Genomic DNA, 16,126 nt, shown 5'->3' with positions numbered 1-16,126 from the left:
AAACAAATTATAGTCAATTACATAAATGAGATACTTAGCATCCATAACAGTGAAAAGGACAGTAATTTCCACAAATATTGGCGAGTCCTAATGCTTGAAAAGAAGTGCTTGCAGATTTTTAGCAAAGGAGGCAGCATCCTACATAGACTTTTATCTTGTGGTTCATGTGTGGCATCGAGTTCAACAAAGGAAAAGGTATGAGAATTCCTGTTCAGGGCCTCCTTCAGTGACTGTCTCTTTTAATCACATTTTCTAAACAGTTCCAAGAGTCTAATTACAGTCTGCCACCACATGGAATACATCTCAACAAAAATGAAAAGCCTTTTAAAATTCAATTCCTTTAACAACAGACTGCTTTTTTAATATCATTGAGAGAGCACTGTGATAGTCACAATGATCTTAGGAGCATTTTCTTTGCGCGCAAGATGCAAAATACCATTGAGACACTCTTCCACTTCAAATCAGACTGAAGCAGTGACATAGACACAAGCTGACCCAAACACCTCTTCAGTATATTGAGAAAATAATCATCAGCTATTTCAATTTCAATAACACCAGTACTAAAAATTGTAATTGCACCATCATAACCAAACATTTTTTCTTTCATTCACCTTAAGGATTAATCTGTAACAAATCCTCTCTGTAGGAACAGAAGACCTTGCTGACCTGGTTCAGTTCCAGCTCTGCAGTGGCCACATCCAACCAAGCAATACCTCCACATTTGGCAGTTGGTTTATTCTATGCTTGAAATCAACTTTCAACCATGTGAGAGCATGAAGACTCCACCAGTCATGGGCTGAACTTACTGATCTTGGTCTTCTAGGTACCTTTTGCAAAGATGATCTACTCACACACCAGCAAGCTGATAAAATTTATGAGTAACCCAATGACTACAATAAGAAAGATCCCTCTGTTGGTTCTACCTTATACAACACAGACTGGCAGTAATGGTGATAGAGCTTTTCACTTTATTATTTAGATAGAGAACTGACTTTTTTGGAAGCTCTGACATTGAATCTGTATTTTATTTTGTTATAATAAAGTTCATAGCATGAAGAGTGTGAACTACATTAGAGAATCAGGCTCTTCAGACAGATATAAAACATTGAGAATGTGGAAGAGCTGGCTACTTGGTACACAAAGTTTTATGGCCATTTTATTTCACTTCTTTTTTTGACATGCAAGTCAAAAATCACAACTAAATTACATCTTCCATGGTACAGTATAACTTGAACAAATTAAAACAAATCAAGGCAACAAGGTGAAGAATTCCAAGAACTAAATCAGGTGTGTTATTTATTTCAAGAGGATTTAAGAAAGAATGAATAGCACTTGATAGCCTGTAAGACACATAAACCATGTACAATCCTCAGGTTTTCACTCCTTAATATGTTATGTACAATTACCTTAACAGAAGTTCTTTGGGTAGTTTTTTGTTAATAAGGGCTTCATCATTATTTGAGAAAACCTAGAAAAAGAAAGAAAAATCACTATTTTAAAAACCAACAAGAAAAACGACTTTTGAAGAGGCTATTCACCTTCTACTTAGGTGCTTAATTCTCTTCAATTACTGTTAATATCAAGTTTCCAACACGTTAGTTGTCAATACTATAAAATAATTTCAATGTACAAAACAAAGACCAGATACACCTGCTCTTACCTAGTGCTAATTTAACCACACAGAAATCGTGGAGCAACTTAATAATTCTGAAGCAAGCACACTTACACTGCACAAAGAAGTATTTCAAGCAGTAGGGAAACTTCAGACAAGACATATACAAACACATAGTGGCTGCACAGTCCTAAAACTGTCCCATTACAAAAAAAAACCTGGACACTTCCCAGTTATTCAGGTACCTCCTTTCACTGTCTACAGTGCAAATATTTTGGCTCAGGCATGTGAATATGGATAAAACATAACTATCTGCACATTTAAGGAATTTAGTGTCACAGATAGGGCAGCAACTGCTATATAAGCAAAGTAAGCAGGTCAAGAAATGCTACAAGAAAAACTGAAAATACCTCTCACCCAATCTTTATATAATTAATACATAGCCTAAAAGGGAAAAAAAAAAGAGACTAAAAGAAAACAGCCAAGGAAATAAGCAGGTAATACTAAAGTTATATAGTCAACAGCTTAATAGAAAGACTAAAACAAAGATGTTGACCAGATTTACAACTTAGTCTAAATATTTAAGTTTGAGAAATTTTACCACAGGAACACAGCACTAAACAAAACAGAAGGTGAAATGGAATTTAAGGAACCATGGCAAAGACTGGAAGATGTCAAAGTCACAAGCAATCATTTCCTGTGCAAAGAGAAGAGCTTTAGGGAGTTCATTTGCTGTCCACAATACCAGAAAGAAAAAATAGGAAGAAGGATACAAAACAGATGAGTTTTCTGAACACTAAAAGGTAAACAAGAAAAATCACACAAAACTTAAAACAACTGGAAGAAATCTTCTGCCTTTATTAAGCATATGCTGTTGTTGACATCAGGGTATTGTTGTTCATCCTACTGTCCACACACATTGAATACTTGGAAACTATTTGCTTTGCTTCTTGTTTAAAAAAATGAAAAAAGAAAAAAGATCCATAAAAGCAAGGAAAGAGGAAAAAAAAAGCCAAATTTAAGCTTGGCTCTGTCTTCATAAAGGAAGGGAGACTGCAAAAATTACACACCTGGGAATTCTGAAAATATCTCCCCCAAAAATATTGTAAGATTTGAAAACTTGAACCTCCTTCTGGCTGCTGCCAAGAATCTTTTTTCTCATCCAGTACATCCTAGACTGATTGCAAGTTCAACTGCATACTACTGGTTTCAATTTTGACACAGATTTCTTTACCCACTACCTCTGTGCACAGCTATCCACACCTCTAAAGACAATAAAGCTGTCAACTTTCAACAGGACTGACAAGCTTAATCAAGCTTCCTTTTCCAGCAACTGGAGCAGCACATTTATTCAGAGACTGGGGACTACAGATATTCAAAGCATAAAACAACCATGAACACATATTGCAATAGGACAATTCTAGCTCCTTCAGAGGAGAGGCGTTGGCTTTAAGCACTTCCACATGGCTGACCATAGGCTCAGCTTTGCTCTGGTTGTTTTATATCCAATACCCATTGCTGCTGATACTTTCAGCCTTTAGGCTGAAATATACCATGTACATCAATGACATTTTTAGAACTGGTTGACTGCTTCTGACTTTGACAACTCATAGGTTTATGAATTATCCATATGTGTGCCATTTTTATATTATATGCTACTCAAAATTTGCAGCTTGGGGTCTGAAAACAATAGCATATATTGGGATTTTTCATTTTTTTTTTAAGAAGAGACTGTATGCCTAATTGTGTTTACAGCTGAACTCATCCAGAAAAAAGGGGCATATATGCCATCCTCATAGAAGTTAGTATCACTAAAGAGTCAAGTAAGGAAATATTCCTATGCATTGCAGGTTAGGAACATAAATCACAAAAAAAGGATGTCACCTCCATGAGAGCATGCAAAGTCTGTGACAAAACAGACAAGTAAACTTAAATCTCATTAATTGTGGTTGAGAATCTGAACATTCAGTATCACAGACCAAGAAATCCTCTTTTAACTTAAATTATTCCATAGCTGCAGATAATGCCTCAAAAGTGACATCACCTAGCAGACACACATATGCATAAGCATATATTTTTAAATAAACCTACTTTGCAGAGTGCTACTAGTTTACATGTGCTGTCACTTTGCCTGCATAAAAAAAATCTAACCATCCTCATTTTTTTACACCACAGATTCTCAAGTACACAGTAACATGGAGATATATATATAAAGACATTTATATATATGCATACACACACACCCATTTATATATATATGCTCATTGTGTGAAGATAACACAGGATCTGAGTTAGTACGGTATGAGGCAAGTTGCTCTAAAGACCTAAGCATGCATTACAGCTCTCTGTGTTAAATAGTATTTTCAACTATTCATCAACAGAAGTGAATTGGCTACAAATCACAGCACAGTAGTAAGTATTGTCCCACTGAGGCCAAGCTGAAAAGCTAAACTTACAACCAAGCCAGCAACTCTTAGGAAAAAAGCTTATAATCTTTATGTAAGAATATTCTAAAGGTAAAGTTGGATGGGCAAACTATTTTGAATATATGACAGCTTATCTGATCAATACAGTTCATTTAGGAATCCCAGTTCAAACTGGAAAAAGCACAGCTTTTACTACATACTACAAGAAGCATGTGACCTGCCCAGCCACACAAAGTACCACCCCTGCTACACCAGCCACAGATGAGGCCACAAACACATTCAAAGCTGTTTTCCCTCAAACAGCAACTTTTGTGTGTTCTTGTATGTATTAGCAGCAGTTCTCATATATTAATGTATTATTGTTATGGAATAAGCACACCAAGAAAAATGGAAGTGTCTCTTTATAGTACTCTTTTACTCTGTGAAAGTTTATTAAGCTCTAGAGCCATATTGCATTTGCATCTCAGAAGAAGAGAGGCTTTAAAGGCCCCTCAATAAGTTTCCCCCCTAGCAGAGAACCAACACAGGACAACTGGAGTAGCCATTTTCTAGATAAACATTTGTAACATGATTTCAAACGCATGCAAGCAGAGAAAGAAGACAGTAGGTGCAAATGACAACATATCCATTGTTTGAACAGTTTCTGATGATTTAAAACTTCCATTAATGAAGCTAAAACTCTAGTACATTCATGTATTGTTCTTTTTATTTTTACTTAATTTTTATTACATAACCTCTAGTTTTCTGTTTCTATTCATAAAAAAAAAAATCCACCAAAACCATTCAGTTAAGGAAATGTCTGATCACTGTAACAATATCACAGTATTCTTGCCAAATATTTTTTTTTCTTTACTTACAGATCAACATGCCCTCAGAATACCTGTACAAAGTAATCCAGAATAACAATTAAGAATACCCTGAACATAGAAAGAATATTTCTCCTCTCGTTGCTTTTGTATTACGTTTGACTGCATTAAAGATTGGGTATCTCAAACTCTACAAAAGTATGGTTTTAACTGTACAAAATCCCCAAATACAACAGACAAATCTGTGCACAAGGAAAAAGGATGCAATTGAAGATATGTAATATATGTTACACTAAAACCAGTTTCAAATTTCCTGTAAACATAAGAGGAGTTACAGAAGATCTCCACATTCCAAAAGAATTGCAAGAACAAATAACACAAAACAAAATCCGCAAGAGAAAACTGTAATTCCTTGTTTCTTGAATCTTGAGCCATTTCTTACATTCCTTAACTGATCTGTCTTGGTAATATCTTCACTGTAGTTTTGGAAGATTGGTTATGAGCTAAAAAGGCAGTATTTTCTTTAAAAATTACCTGATAGCTTCTTACATTTAACTTCTTTAGCAACTACATTTTTTAAAATTTCTTTATAATATAAACAAAGCGCCCGTTGTGTAAATCTGTGAAACCCAGAAAGGATAACTTCACCATTTGAATTCCCTTTCCATATTATTAAACATACTAATTGCCACTAGTCCTAGAACATTACTTCTTGGTACACCACACTTAGCATGCCACCATTGAAAGCACCACATTAATCTCTTCTGGTCTAACAGCTAGTGATAAGGGTCTCCTGCTTTCACCAGAATTAATGAGATGAAGAAATCTTTTCTGATAGAGTTATTTCAAGATCAAAATAAGGTTACACTACTAATTTTGGTGACAGTCCTTATATATATTTTTTTTTTTAAAGCATGCAATTTCAGTTCTCATTCAGTCCTCTATTGAAGAGGACTATTTTCTTAACAGATGAAACAGTTTTGGTAGCAGCTCATCCATTATGGCTCAGTTCCACTGAGATATTTATGTATCTAATTTCCACTGAAATCAGAGTAGATAAGGACTTTCAACCTGTCAACTTCTCAAATCAAAAGTTATTAAAAACCCAGACTCTCAAAAATAGCCTTGCTTAGTAGCATGCTAAAGGAATTATGGGCAAGAGTAGGTTTGAGGAAGATGAAGTGTGAAAGACTCTAAAGAGCATCAGCAAAAGACATCTAGACTGAAAACAAGGCTGAAATATTTATCAGTTCAGGAAAAAACCCAACATTGGGTCATTTCCACCAAAGGAGACAATAGGCTGGAATTAAAACCATATATTTCCTTCCCTTCTATGGCTGACAGAGCACACATCCTATTTAAATTGTAAATACAGCCATATGTATAAAGCATCAAGTCTTTCAGGTTTTCACGGGAAAGAACAATTTTTATTAAGTATTATCCATGCACTAATAGACATGATAAAACCAAATTCTAAAGGAAAACCCTGAGAAAATAAAATTAAAGTTTTATTCAGTACCTTGATTTGCAGATTTTTGTTGCCAAACAAAACCCAGCAGCTTGCTGCACATCTCTCCTCCTCTACTGAGACACCTAATTGCTGCCTGTGCAATTTTCTTTTTGCCATAGTATTGAAAGCACCTGGTGCTATAGTGGTAGGAAAGCCACCAAATTGGTTTTGCTACATGGAGCAGGTCAGAAGCAAACTAAAGTAATGAACAGCATCCTAAAAAGCTCTCTGTTTAAATACACCATAAAAATGGAGGAGGAAGAAGAGGCAAAACAACCTTCCTTTACCATAAATTTCAGATTATCCCATGTTGCAGTCTAGCATAAGTGTATAAAATTCTCCAATGCTCAGGGAATTGCTGCTAGCTAGGGCTTCCTCCAGAAATGTGCAATCAATGCATCAGACAGGCAGAACCATTTAACACCATGCAAGTGGCAAAACGTATCCAGGCAACAAAAGGAGCGTTAGACAGGATATACATTGCCAACAGAACTGAAGTAAGTGATACTGAAGACACAACAGCTGATGACACAGGACTGCTGCTAAACTGGAACCCATGGTAAAGCTTTCTGTATAATCAATAAAAATTATAATACACCAAAATGAACCTTGAAATGCAATCCCATCTTGAACCAAGCTTGTCTACAGCAGAGACAGACTGGCAAAATCTTTTACTTCAACAAACAGATACTGTCTGCCCTCCAGGTTCTTGTTCCTATGCTCCAGCTGTTCACCCTACCCTGGCTCAGGTTATGGCTTTGAGCATTTTAAAATTCAGCCCTCCTGGCCTGCTGTGGTGGCTAACATTTCCTTCCCTTTGGACACAGACTGCTAGAGCCTAGGGCATGGTCTTCAGTAGCCTTACAGCTTCCTCCCGGCTGCCAGATACCCCCTAGATCTTTTGCACTGGTCTTTCCTTGGGGTATTTTCACTTCTAACGCTGTGATGACAAATTGACTGAACAAAAGCAACACCTCACATCAAATGCTTCTGTTCTTATTTTGCTGGTCATCTTAAAGAGTTAAGGCTCACTTTCAGAGAAGATTAAATGCAACTGAGCACATCTCTCTATTTTTCCTTAATGTTTCCCAATGACCTAAGGCTGCTTATAAGGGCCATAATGCTTTTAAAATTTCCCCAGAATAAGTGCTGTTTAACATAATAAAACCTTCCAGGCAGAAGCAGCTGGCCACACTGCCCACTTTGCTGCTTGATTCTCTTCCAGAAAAGCCATCATTCTTGTTTTGCCAGCACTGGTATTCATACCACATCATTCACATTTTACTGGAGGGCATCAGCCTGGCTCTCAAGGCCCTGTTCTTACTGGGTGACAGAACAAGGTCACTTGTGAACTTCAGAGCTGTAGTCCACAGCTGCACAACCCTACTTTGAGGCCTGTGGCTGTTCCAACTGGAGTGCCTCAGTGCAGAGCAGGTGTTAGGAGGTTACCTTTCCTGCTGCCTCGAGCACACCAGCCCATTGCTTTTTGCTCAAACAGCTCTCATCACCCTTTCCTGTGTGTTTTTCTGAAGGGCAGTCACCTACTGCCAACAACATATTTGGAAATTACCGCTCAAGTCTTTTAAAGAGTACAGCTTCATTCCTGCAAGCAGCCAGGGTATTAAGGTCTAACAGATTAACATGACCTGTTAGCTGAGATGCCCATACCCTAATGCAAGACTCACCCTCTCCTACTAAGTCACCAAAGAGACAGCAATCCTCTGACTCCAGTGGAATAGCTCCTATTTCTGCTGGTTAGAAAGGGGAAATCCAATGGTTTGCAGATTAGTGATTGACATAATTACTTGCAGGCCTAAAATTCAGATGAAAGATTACATTTTATCAATACTTGCTATCATGTAACTGGTGTTTGGTAGCCAGCATGGCAGAAAACATTATGTTCAATCCGATATCTCACTAAAAGAAAGAGGCATTACACTTTATTGGCAAAAAAGGTTTGCAAGCTCTGCTTTCCCTATGCTACTCTGAGATAGGAGCTACATGGAAGACTTAACCCTTCATTCAGGTGCACACAGCTCACATTTGCCTTTCAAGGCACTTAGTTCTAACCACTACCAGAGATGGCAGAACAAACCTAAACCACATAGAAAAGTAAACTACTCCTTACCTAATCTTCCATGACTAGAGACTAGTTCAGATCAGGAAAGAAAAATAAATAAAATTAAAAATCCAACAACTACCACATAAACACTAAGAGATCTGGAAAAAAGCTGTTAATTGTATCCCCATATATTCTTTAAACATATGCAGAGAGACAGCTGAAAAAACAGGTTTGACAAAGTTTTATCCTCATCATCTGTTAGTCATATACTGACTGGCAAATCTTTCTTTCAATTTACTTTCTCTTAAAAAAAAAAAAATGACTGAACATTTCCTTTTTCCAATAATTATCCATTACTTGTCTTTTAAGATTATACCCTTCCAAACTGTACATGATGATGCATTTAGACATCATTCCTAAAAAAACTAAATTAAAATAAAGCATTTAATTAGCAGTCCAATGTATAAAGTACTTTGAAATGGAATATGGGGAAACCCATATTATCATCTTTATGGGCTTGAAAAGCAACAGACCCATTAATTAATGGGAGAATGGCAGAAAATTAAAATCAGGCGGACAAAGCAGTTGTTGCCTGTAACCCATCACAAGGGTACAAAGTAGCCCCTTACAATGTTGATTATACATCATCCAGATTCTGTATTTCTTGACCAGGTAAATGACAAATCCCTCTTTAAGTATCAAGCAGAGTCTCAAATGGAATTTGCAAAAGCCTAAATTTGAAACGCCTGAGAAAAATTCTTTTCTTTGACCACTCAAGTAACTTTGAGACTGTAAGCAAAAATACTGGAGAAGATTCTAAGGTAGTTTCCATCACAACATCCACAAGGACTGTGTGCTCAAATTAATAATTGTGTAATCACAAAAAAAAATCTGGCTGGTGTCACGCCATTTTGTAGAATCATACTATAAATACACATTCTCAAAGGCATTCAGAACATGATATGTTCCTGAACAAAACCAGTCCAAGAGAAAAGTTAGTGTCCGTTCATTTCAATGTAGTAACATTTGCCTAGGGACAGCCATGCAGTTCCAGCCATCCAAATTTAATCTACATCACAGATTCAGAGCCCTTAGGAGAATCCCTATCAAAACATCTCTGAATCCCCACTTCTACATATAGCTGCTTTTATTGACATACATATGGCTAAGTTTTATTCCCAGTCTTCAATATCAACACACAAACTAACAGCCTGATGGCACGACAACAGAGACCTGAAATCCTCCTGGAGTGTTCACACGGAGATTCTTCTGCAAGTCCATTTCCCCAGGAGTTTGCACCATTCTAATCTGAACTGACAGAGTCCTCCCTCCAGTCACGCAATCCCATATCCAGAAAGGCAATTCTTATTGCAAGCTTAGCACAAACTGCAAATGAAATCACAGCTTAAGTACTGACTGCATGGTTGAAGCAGTCAGAACCCTTGTTCTAAGCACCTGTGGAACTGAAATTTTGAGTACAAATCCTCCCCCTCCACAACTGCTCTTCAAAAACACATTTGAGACATAAAAGGTATGGCTTATTACAGAAATGGCTCCACAGTTTCTACAAAGCCATTTCAAAGCAGTGCTTGATCTGCCTCCTAAACACTATGCCAGAACTGAGGTTTTTCCTAGTACTGAGCCTGAAATCTTTACTATGAAGTGCAAATCTTCTCTGCAAGTCAAATCTCCATATAAAATTAACAAGAAAGAAACAAGAAAAAAATCTGCTTTGTGGCTACATATGCCATATATGTAGTGCATAATTAATAAAAGCTGCCATACGTGAAATGCATTATTAATAAAAGCTTTCAATTATAAAAGACAAAACTAGGTACCTCTTCATGGTTACAAGCATTACACTTGACTTCCAAGGAAATAGCATCATAGTAGCATTTCCAAAACATCTTTTTCAAACTGTTTCAAGAAAGGTAATAGGTTGAGATTTAGAAAACTGGACATTCAATATTTGTCAAAGTGTATGTTTCTGCAGAAATAAAATTATCTTGATACTTTTGTTTCAGACGTAGTTCTGAAAATAGCCTATAATCTGCAAGTACTCTTAGACATTTGCCCCTTAATATCTATATAACTACCATGTAACATCAAGCTATGATATGGAAATGCCTTTTCTCTGTGAAGCTCTGACCTCAATTTCAACCTCTGAAGACAGACAAACTTGACATACTGGTAGAGTTTCACATTTATGCAGATTTGATTATGTCCTTGTCTCCTTGATTTAAATTTACAGAACATACTGGGTAACCAGCTGAACAGCAATCAAATCCAATGAAAACCAAATTTACTGTTTCCTTCTGCCTACCAAGGAGAACACAGGAAAACAATGGAATAGAAAAAGAAGAGTGTAACAATAATTAAGGTAAATATTTTGAGTGCTGCAGCTTGATACCAAATACTGAGTACTTTCTTGTGGGCTACACAGCAGGAGTTCATAGCTCCAAACAGTCAAAAATGTGCAAGTCCAGAAAAGGACAAATTTCAAGTCCTCCTCTAGCAGCGGTTCCTCCAATGCAAAGATAAAAAGCCGGGGGAATCCCTCTAGAAATTGGCTGTAGTTGATTTTGTAAGCTGATGTGCCCTTGTGTCAACTATTGCTGCATTTCCATTACCTCCCTGTACCCAACAGAAATTATTTACTCCAAATTCATGCTGTAGTTTTGTTTGGATGGATTTTGTTCTGTTTTGGTTCAGGTGGATGGGGGTAGATGTATAAGAGGGAGGTCATTTAAGACAGCAAAAATTAAGCATTTACAGATCCTGTGCTTACTTTTCCTTGACCAGATACATAAAAAAATCCCTCCTTAAGTATCAAACACTCAAAGGTAAGTTGCAACAGCCTAAGTTCAAAACACCTGAGAAAGATACTTTCCTTTGACCACTCAGAGACTCTACAGAGACATACTGAAATAGAATCTAAGGCAGCTTCCACCACAAAATGATTCACAGGGACTACAGTTGCATTAGAATTAATTTTGTCACATAAATAATCCATTTGGTTTCACACAGTGCTGTAGAATCACACTATATTTTCACAGATTCACATATAATCACACAGATTTTCAGACATTCAGAGTACAGCATATTTTTTTGAAAAATTAGGCTGAGAAAAATGTTTGATCCTTACAAACCATTTGTTCTTCAGTCTCAAGAACAATTAGTTTAAGGTTTGAGAGACATGCAAGTAATTTATTGATCCTGAAAAAAAAAGGAATTGACAGAGAAGATATCAGTATGTAGTGAATTTTAAGTTCATCATTATACACTTTTAATGCCTCATGTATTCATTTTTGTGCATTTTTAAGAATGCAAATCTGATTTTCACCATATAGAAGTTACTCTGTGTTTACAATCTTCCTTCTCAGAAGCTTTACAAGAATGAGAATGTCTCACTCTGCATTAAAAGTTCAAGTGGGAAAGTTGTTTTGTAGAAGCTCAGGGGAATAGCTGGACTCAAGCTTCATCACATTCACATCAAGTATGATGAAACATTTTAACAGTTCTTGCATTGTCCTAAAACACATGGAGGGGTTAAAATAAACCAAACAAACCCAAAAACCCAAACAAAGAAACAAACAAGGGAAAAGCAGAACTCTATGGAGAATATGGATCACCTTCCTAAAAAGATTATCAGACAGAATGCAAGTGGATGTTGTGGCTATTGTCTAAACTAGCTTGAGGGAGAACTCCTTGGTGTCAATTCCATCTGGTTTTGTCCTACTTAAAATATCCCACTTATGTGCATTTCTAATTCAGTAGAATGAATTACCAGTTGATAACAATTTACATTAAATTAATGCAGTTATTCTGACTTCCAAATGATGAAACAGCTGAAGTACTGTCAATGTGTAGCCTTCTGCTGGGATTCAGATCAATATTGTCCCAGTGCCAAGACTAGTACTACTTTTCTACACCTACCTAAAAATAGTTGCCATGCTTCACAGAAAACCTGACTTTTATTAGCAACTTTCCACATCTGCTAGCTCCATGTTATCCCTCAATTTAACTAGGATGACCAAATAGTCTATTCTGTGGTAAAATAAGCAAGCAGTAAGCTAATAGTCCTTCTGATTTTTAGGAACATTGATATTCCCTGTACTAAAAGGTCTGGTGTTAATTGCTCAAAATTAATTCTATGAAGCTATGAAGAATTAAGAAAGAAAGAACAATTTGAAAAGGACTAACCCTGTAAGACAGAAAAATTTTAATTACAAGCATGAATTGAATAAAATACTTGAAAAATTTTAAAATAATACCAAAAATGGTGGTTAACAGCTTAACAGCTGTCAAGTGCAACTAAGAAGCTGCCCAATATAAGAATCTGCAGAGCAGATGGCATAATTTCTGAGATTTCCCCTGTGCAATTACAGCACCAATGCTGCTTTGCAGATTCTATGTCTGCTGAGTTTAGACTGCTAAAGCTATCTCATTGGGAATGTCAAAATGGACCACAAAGAAAATCTCCATGCCTAGAATTTGGTGAATGGAGAATATTAATTTATAGAACAATAGATTCATTAAGAATTAAAAACACCTCCAAGATTGATTCCAGCCTCTGTCTGAATACCTCCACATGGTCAATTAAACCATAGCTCTAAGTGCCACAGTAGTTTCCTGAATACCCCATGGATGGTGACTTTGCCATCTCCCTGGGAAGCCCATTCCAATGCTTAACAACCCTTTCAGTGAAGAAATTTTACCATATGTCCAACCTGAGCCTCCCCTGGTGCAGTTCATAGACATTTGGTTAGTTGCTTTTCAGTCTGTAATCTATCTTCAATTTAGAACATGAGAGAAATCCATGTTCTTGAACTGACTTAAGATACTGCATCTTCTCTGATGGGATATTAACATGAAGAACATGTCACTGAGTCACATCACAATCACTCCACCATGCTACACCATCCACAGCCTCATTCACTGAGGTTCACTCCTCCTTGTAGCAACAGGTACATCCTAAGACCTTTGCAAAGCAAATCCAAACTGATTCTCCATCAAAGCATATTGCAATCATGCACAGTCTATTCATATTTTTATTGCACCTTACATTTTAGTTTTCAAGGTTGCTTTGTTTGTGTTCAGAACATGCAGGCTAGAATTGGGAAGGAACAGAAAGCAACTTGCAGGGGAAGAAAGAGTGAGTGCATGAACAGGCCTTCATTTAAAGGACAAAAAGTTGCAATACCACGGGAATATAGTTCTTCCCTTTGTGAGGCTGAGCGCTCCCTCTGCCTCCCTAGAACCTGATCCAGAAAACCTACTATCATTACACACACGTAAATATACACATGAAGTGACTGCCTTAAAACACTGTGTACTTCCTCATGTGGGAAAGGCCAGCAACTGTGCCTTCTTCCTGCATCTATCGTTGTAGCTATCACTGTGAAGCAGTAAGGCATCAGACAATTAAGTCATAATTGAAAACAGGGCTCAAACCAATCATCTTTCCAAACATGCTGTGCCTGTCCCTACACACTCCCCCTTACGTGCCTTGTCATCTTCCTTTCACAAACATCTGATGCATCTCTGCCCTGCCACTCGTGGCATACACGTACTGTGTCACATCCCCACAGAGCAAACCACAGCCGCTCTTCCTCCTCCGCTGCAACCCTCCTCACACATGTGCTCTGTGCCATGCCGTCCCCACACACAGGTGAAACAAACCTTGTGCCTGCCACACTCACCCCACATATCTATTATAAATGCATTGCATACTCATCACAACATCACAGTATGTCACACCATGCACGCTCACACACCATGCCACTGCTGCTCTGTACACACAAAACACCATTCCCAGTATCTGCTATGTACCTACAGGACTACGGATAATCCTTGCCACACCCATAGAATACATGCCTTTAAAAATATCCACAGATTATGCCACACCCAATATTCACTACACATACACACAGGAACAAGCCCGTACCAGACAGCAGCAGGCAGACACAGCTACATATATACGATGACATGTTATGGCCCTACACACAATGTCACATCTCTGCTACAACACAAACTCACCATACCCGAAGCCTAAATCACAGCAGATACACACAGAGCCACAGCATTACGCTCATTGTGTATCTACTATCTGCACAGAGCCCAGGCCACACCCTGACTCACGGCACACACATAAGGACACAGCACAGCGCCCAAACCCAGCATCCCGTGCATCCACACGGTGACACCCCATCCCTGCCCTGCGCACCGACACACGCCCTGGCTTTTCCTCTCGACTTTATAAGGGGGACGACACACCTTCACCATTCCCCGGCCGCCTTACACACCCATATAAACACACCATCCCGCCTGTGTTATCCAGGCGGACAACACACCTGACTCGCGTCACACGCCAGGCAGAGCCCTGCCATGGCTGCTCCGACGCTACACGGGAGAAGGAGGAGGAGGAGGAGGCGGCAAGGCGCCCGTCACACCTCACCACAGACACGCAGGCATGTGCTACAGCGAGGGACAGCGCGGCCCCACCTGCTCTGGGCAGGCACGCAGACAGGCAGAGGGGTAGACAGACAGAGGGGCAGACAGACACTCTCCTTCCCCTTCGCCAACAGCGCGGGTGGGCGCAGCCCCGCGGCGGGCCGCACGCCCAGCCCCGCATCCGCGCCCCGCGCTCCCCCGCCCGCCACCCTCGCCTCGGGCTGAGCCGCCCGGCCCCGGGGCTGCTCCGCACGGCCCGGCCGGCACTCGCTGCCCGCCCCGGACCCCGGGCGGCCGGGCCAGCCCGCTGCGGCGGAGCGGCGGGGCCGTGCCGCGGGCTCCTCACCATGGCAGAGGCGCGGCGGCGGCGATCCCGGTTGTCCCGGCGACGAGGAGCCCCGAGGAGGGCGCCAGGTGCCCCCGCCGCCGCCGCCGCTGCCGCCGGAGCCGGGGCGGGGCCGCCGCGCGCCCGCGTGACCGGCACCGCCCCTGCGCCGTGGGGCCGGTCCGCCCCGCGCCGCCTCCCGGGGGAAGGCGCTGTCGTCCAGCGGGAGCGGCCCTGAGGGCGGCGGAGGGGCTGCGGTCGCTGCCCGCCCTCCCGGGCCTCTGCGGGGTGCTGCCCGTGCAGGTGTGGCCGCCCGTCTGCGGCCTGGTGTTGGGTTTGTATTGGGCGCAGTGACCTCCTGGAGACACACTGGAGACACAGAATCATGGAATCGTCAAGTCTGGAAGGGACCTTCAAGATCATCAAGTCCAACCATCGACCAGCGCTACCACTGGAACCTCTAAACCGCTAAACAGCATCACCCAGCGCCAGATCCAAACACCTCTTAGACACCTCCAGGGATGGGGACTCCACCACCTCCCTGTGCAGCCTATTCAGGCATTGGCCTGACCACACTAACAGTGAAATTTTTATTTTTTAATGTCTAGTCTAAATCTCCCTGGTCTCAGCTTCAGGCCATGACATCTGGTCATCTCACTGCAAGGAGGTAGAAGAGGCCAGCTCCCACCTGGGTACAGCCTCCCCTCAGGCTCAGGTAGTTGTGGAGAGCGATGAAACGTTCAGCCTGAGATGCCACCATGGCCACCAATGGGAGCTGCAACTTGCAACCACGGCTGTAGATGACCGGGGGACAATAACATCCTAAATCACTACAGAAAAATCCACAAAAGCCGGTCTGTCAGCCAGCCAAGAGTTTTCAGGCAATGCGTGCTGTCAGTAAGAGCACTGCTTGCTTCTGCAAACACTCTCTG

The 16,126-nt window shown here is 40.2% G+C and overlaps 1 protein-coding gene across 1 annotated transcript in view; it reads right to left on the bottom strand.

Moving 5' to 3' along the window:
• The window catches only part of FBXL2 (F-box and leucine rich repeat protein 2), a 52,509-nt gene extending 37,189 nt beyond the window's left edge, over positions 1 to 15,320 (bottom strand). The window contains exons 1-2 of the mRNA XM_030235815.2: positions 15,216 to 15,320; positions 1,407 to 1,468 (exon numbers count right to left, since the gene is read on the bottom strand). Coding sequence (XP_030091675.1) covers positions 1,407 to 1,468; positions 15,216 to 15,218 — 65 coding nt within the window. The 5' untranslated portion in view covers positions 15,219 to 15,320. The remainder of the gene's footprint in view (positions 1 to 1,406; positions 1,469 to 15,215) is intronic.
• Between the last annotated feature and the right edge of the window lie 806 nt (positions 15,321 to 16,126).

The sequence above is a fragment of the Serinus canaria genome, chromosome 2 (assembly GCF_022539315.1).
Source record: "Serinus canaria isolate serCan28SL12 chromosome 2, serCan2020, whole genome shotgun sequence".
Classification (NCBI taxonomy): Eukaryota; Metazoa; Chordata; class Aves; order Passeriformes; family Fringillidae; genus Serinus; species Serinus canaria.
The sequence above is the reverse complement of the archived record's forward strand: the minus strand, read 5'-3'. Positions and strand labels throughout refer to the sequence as shown.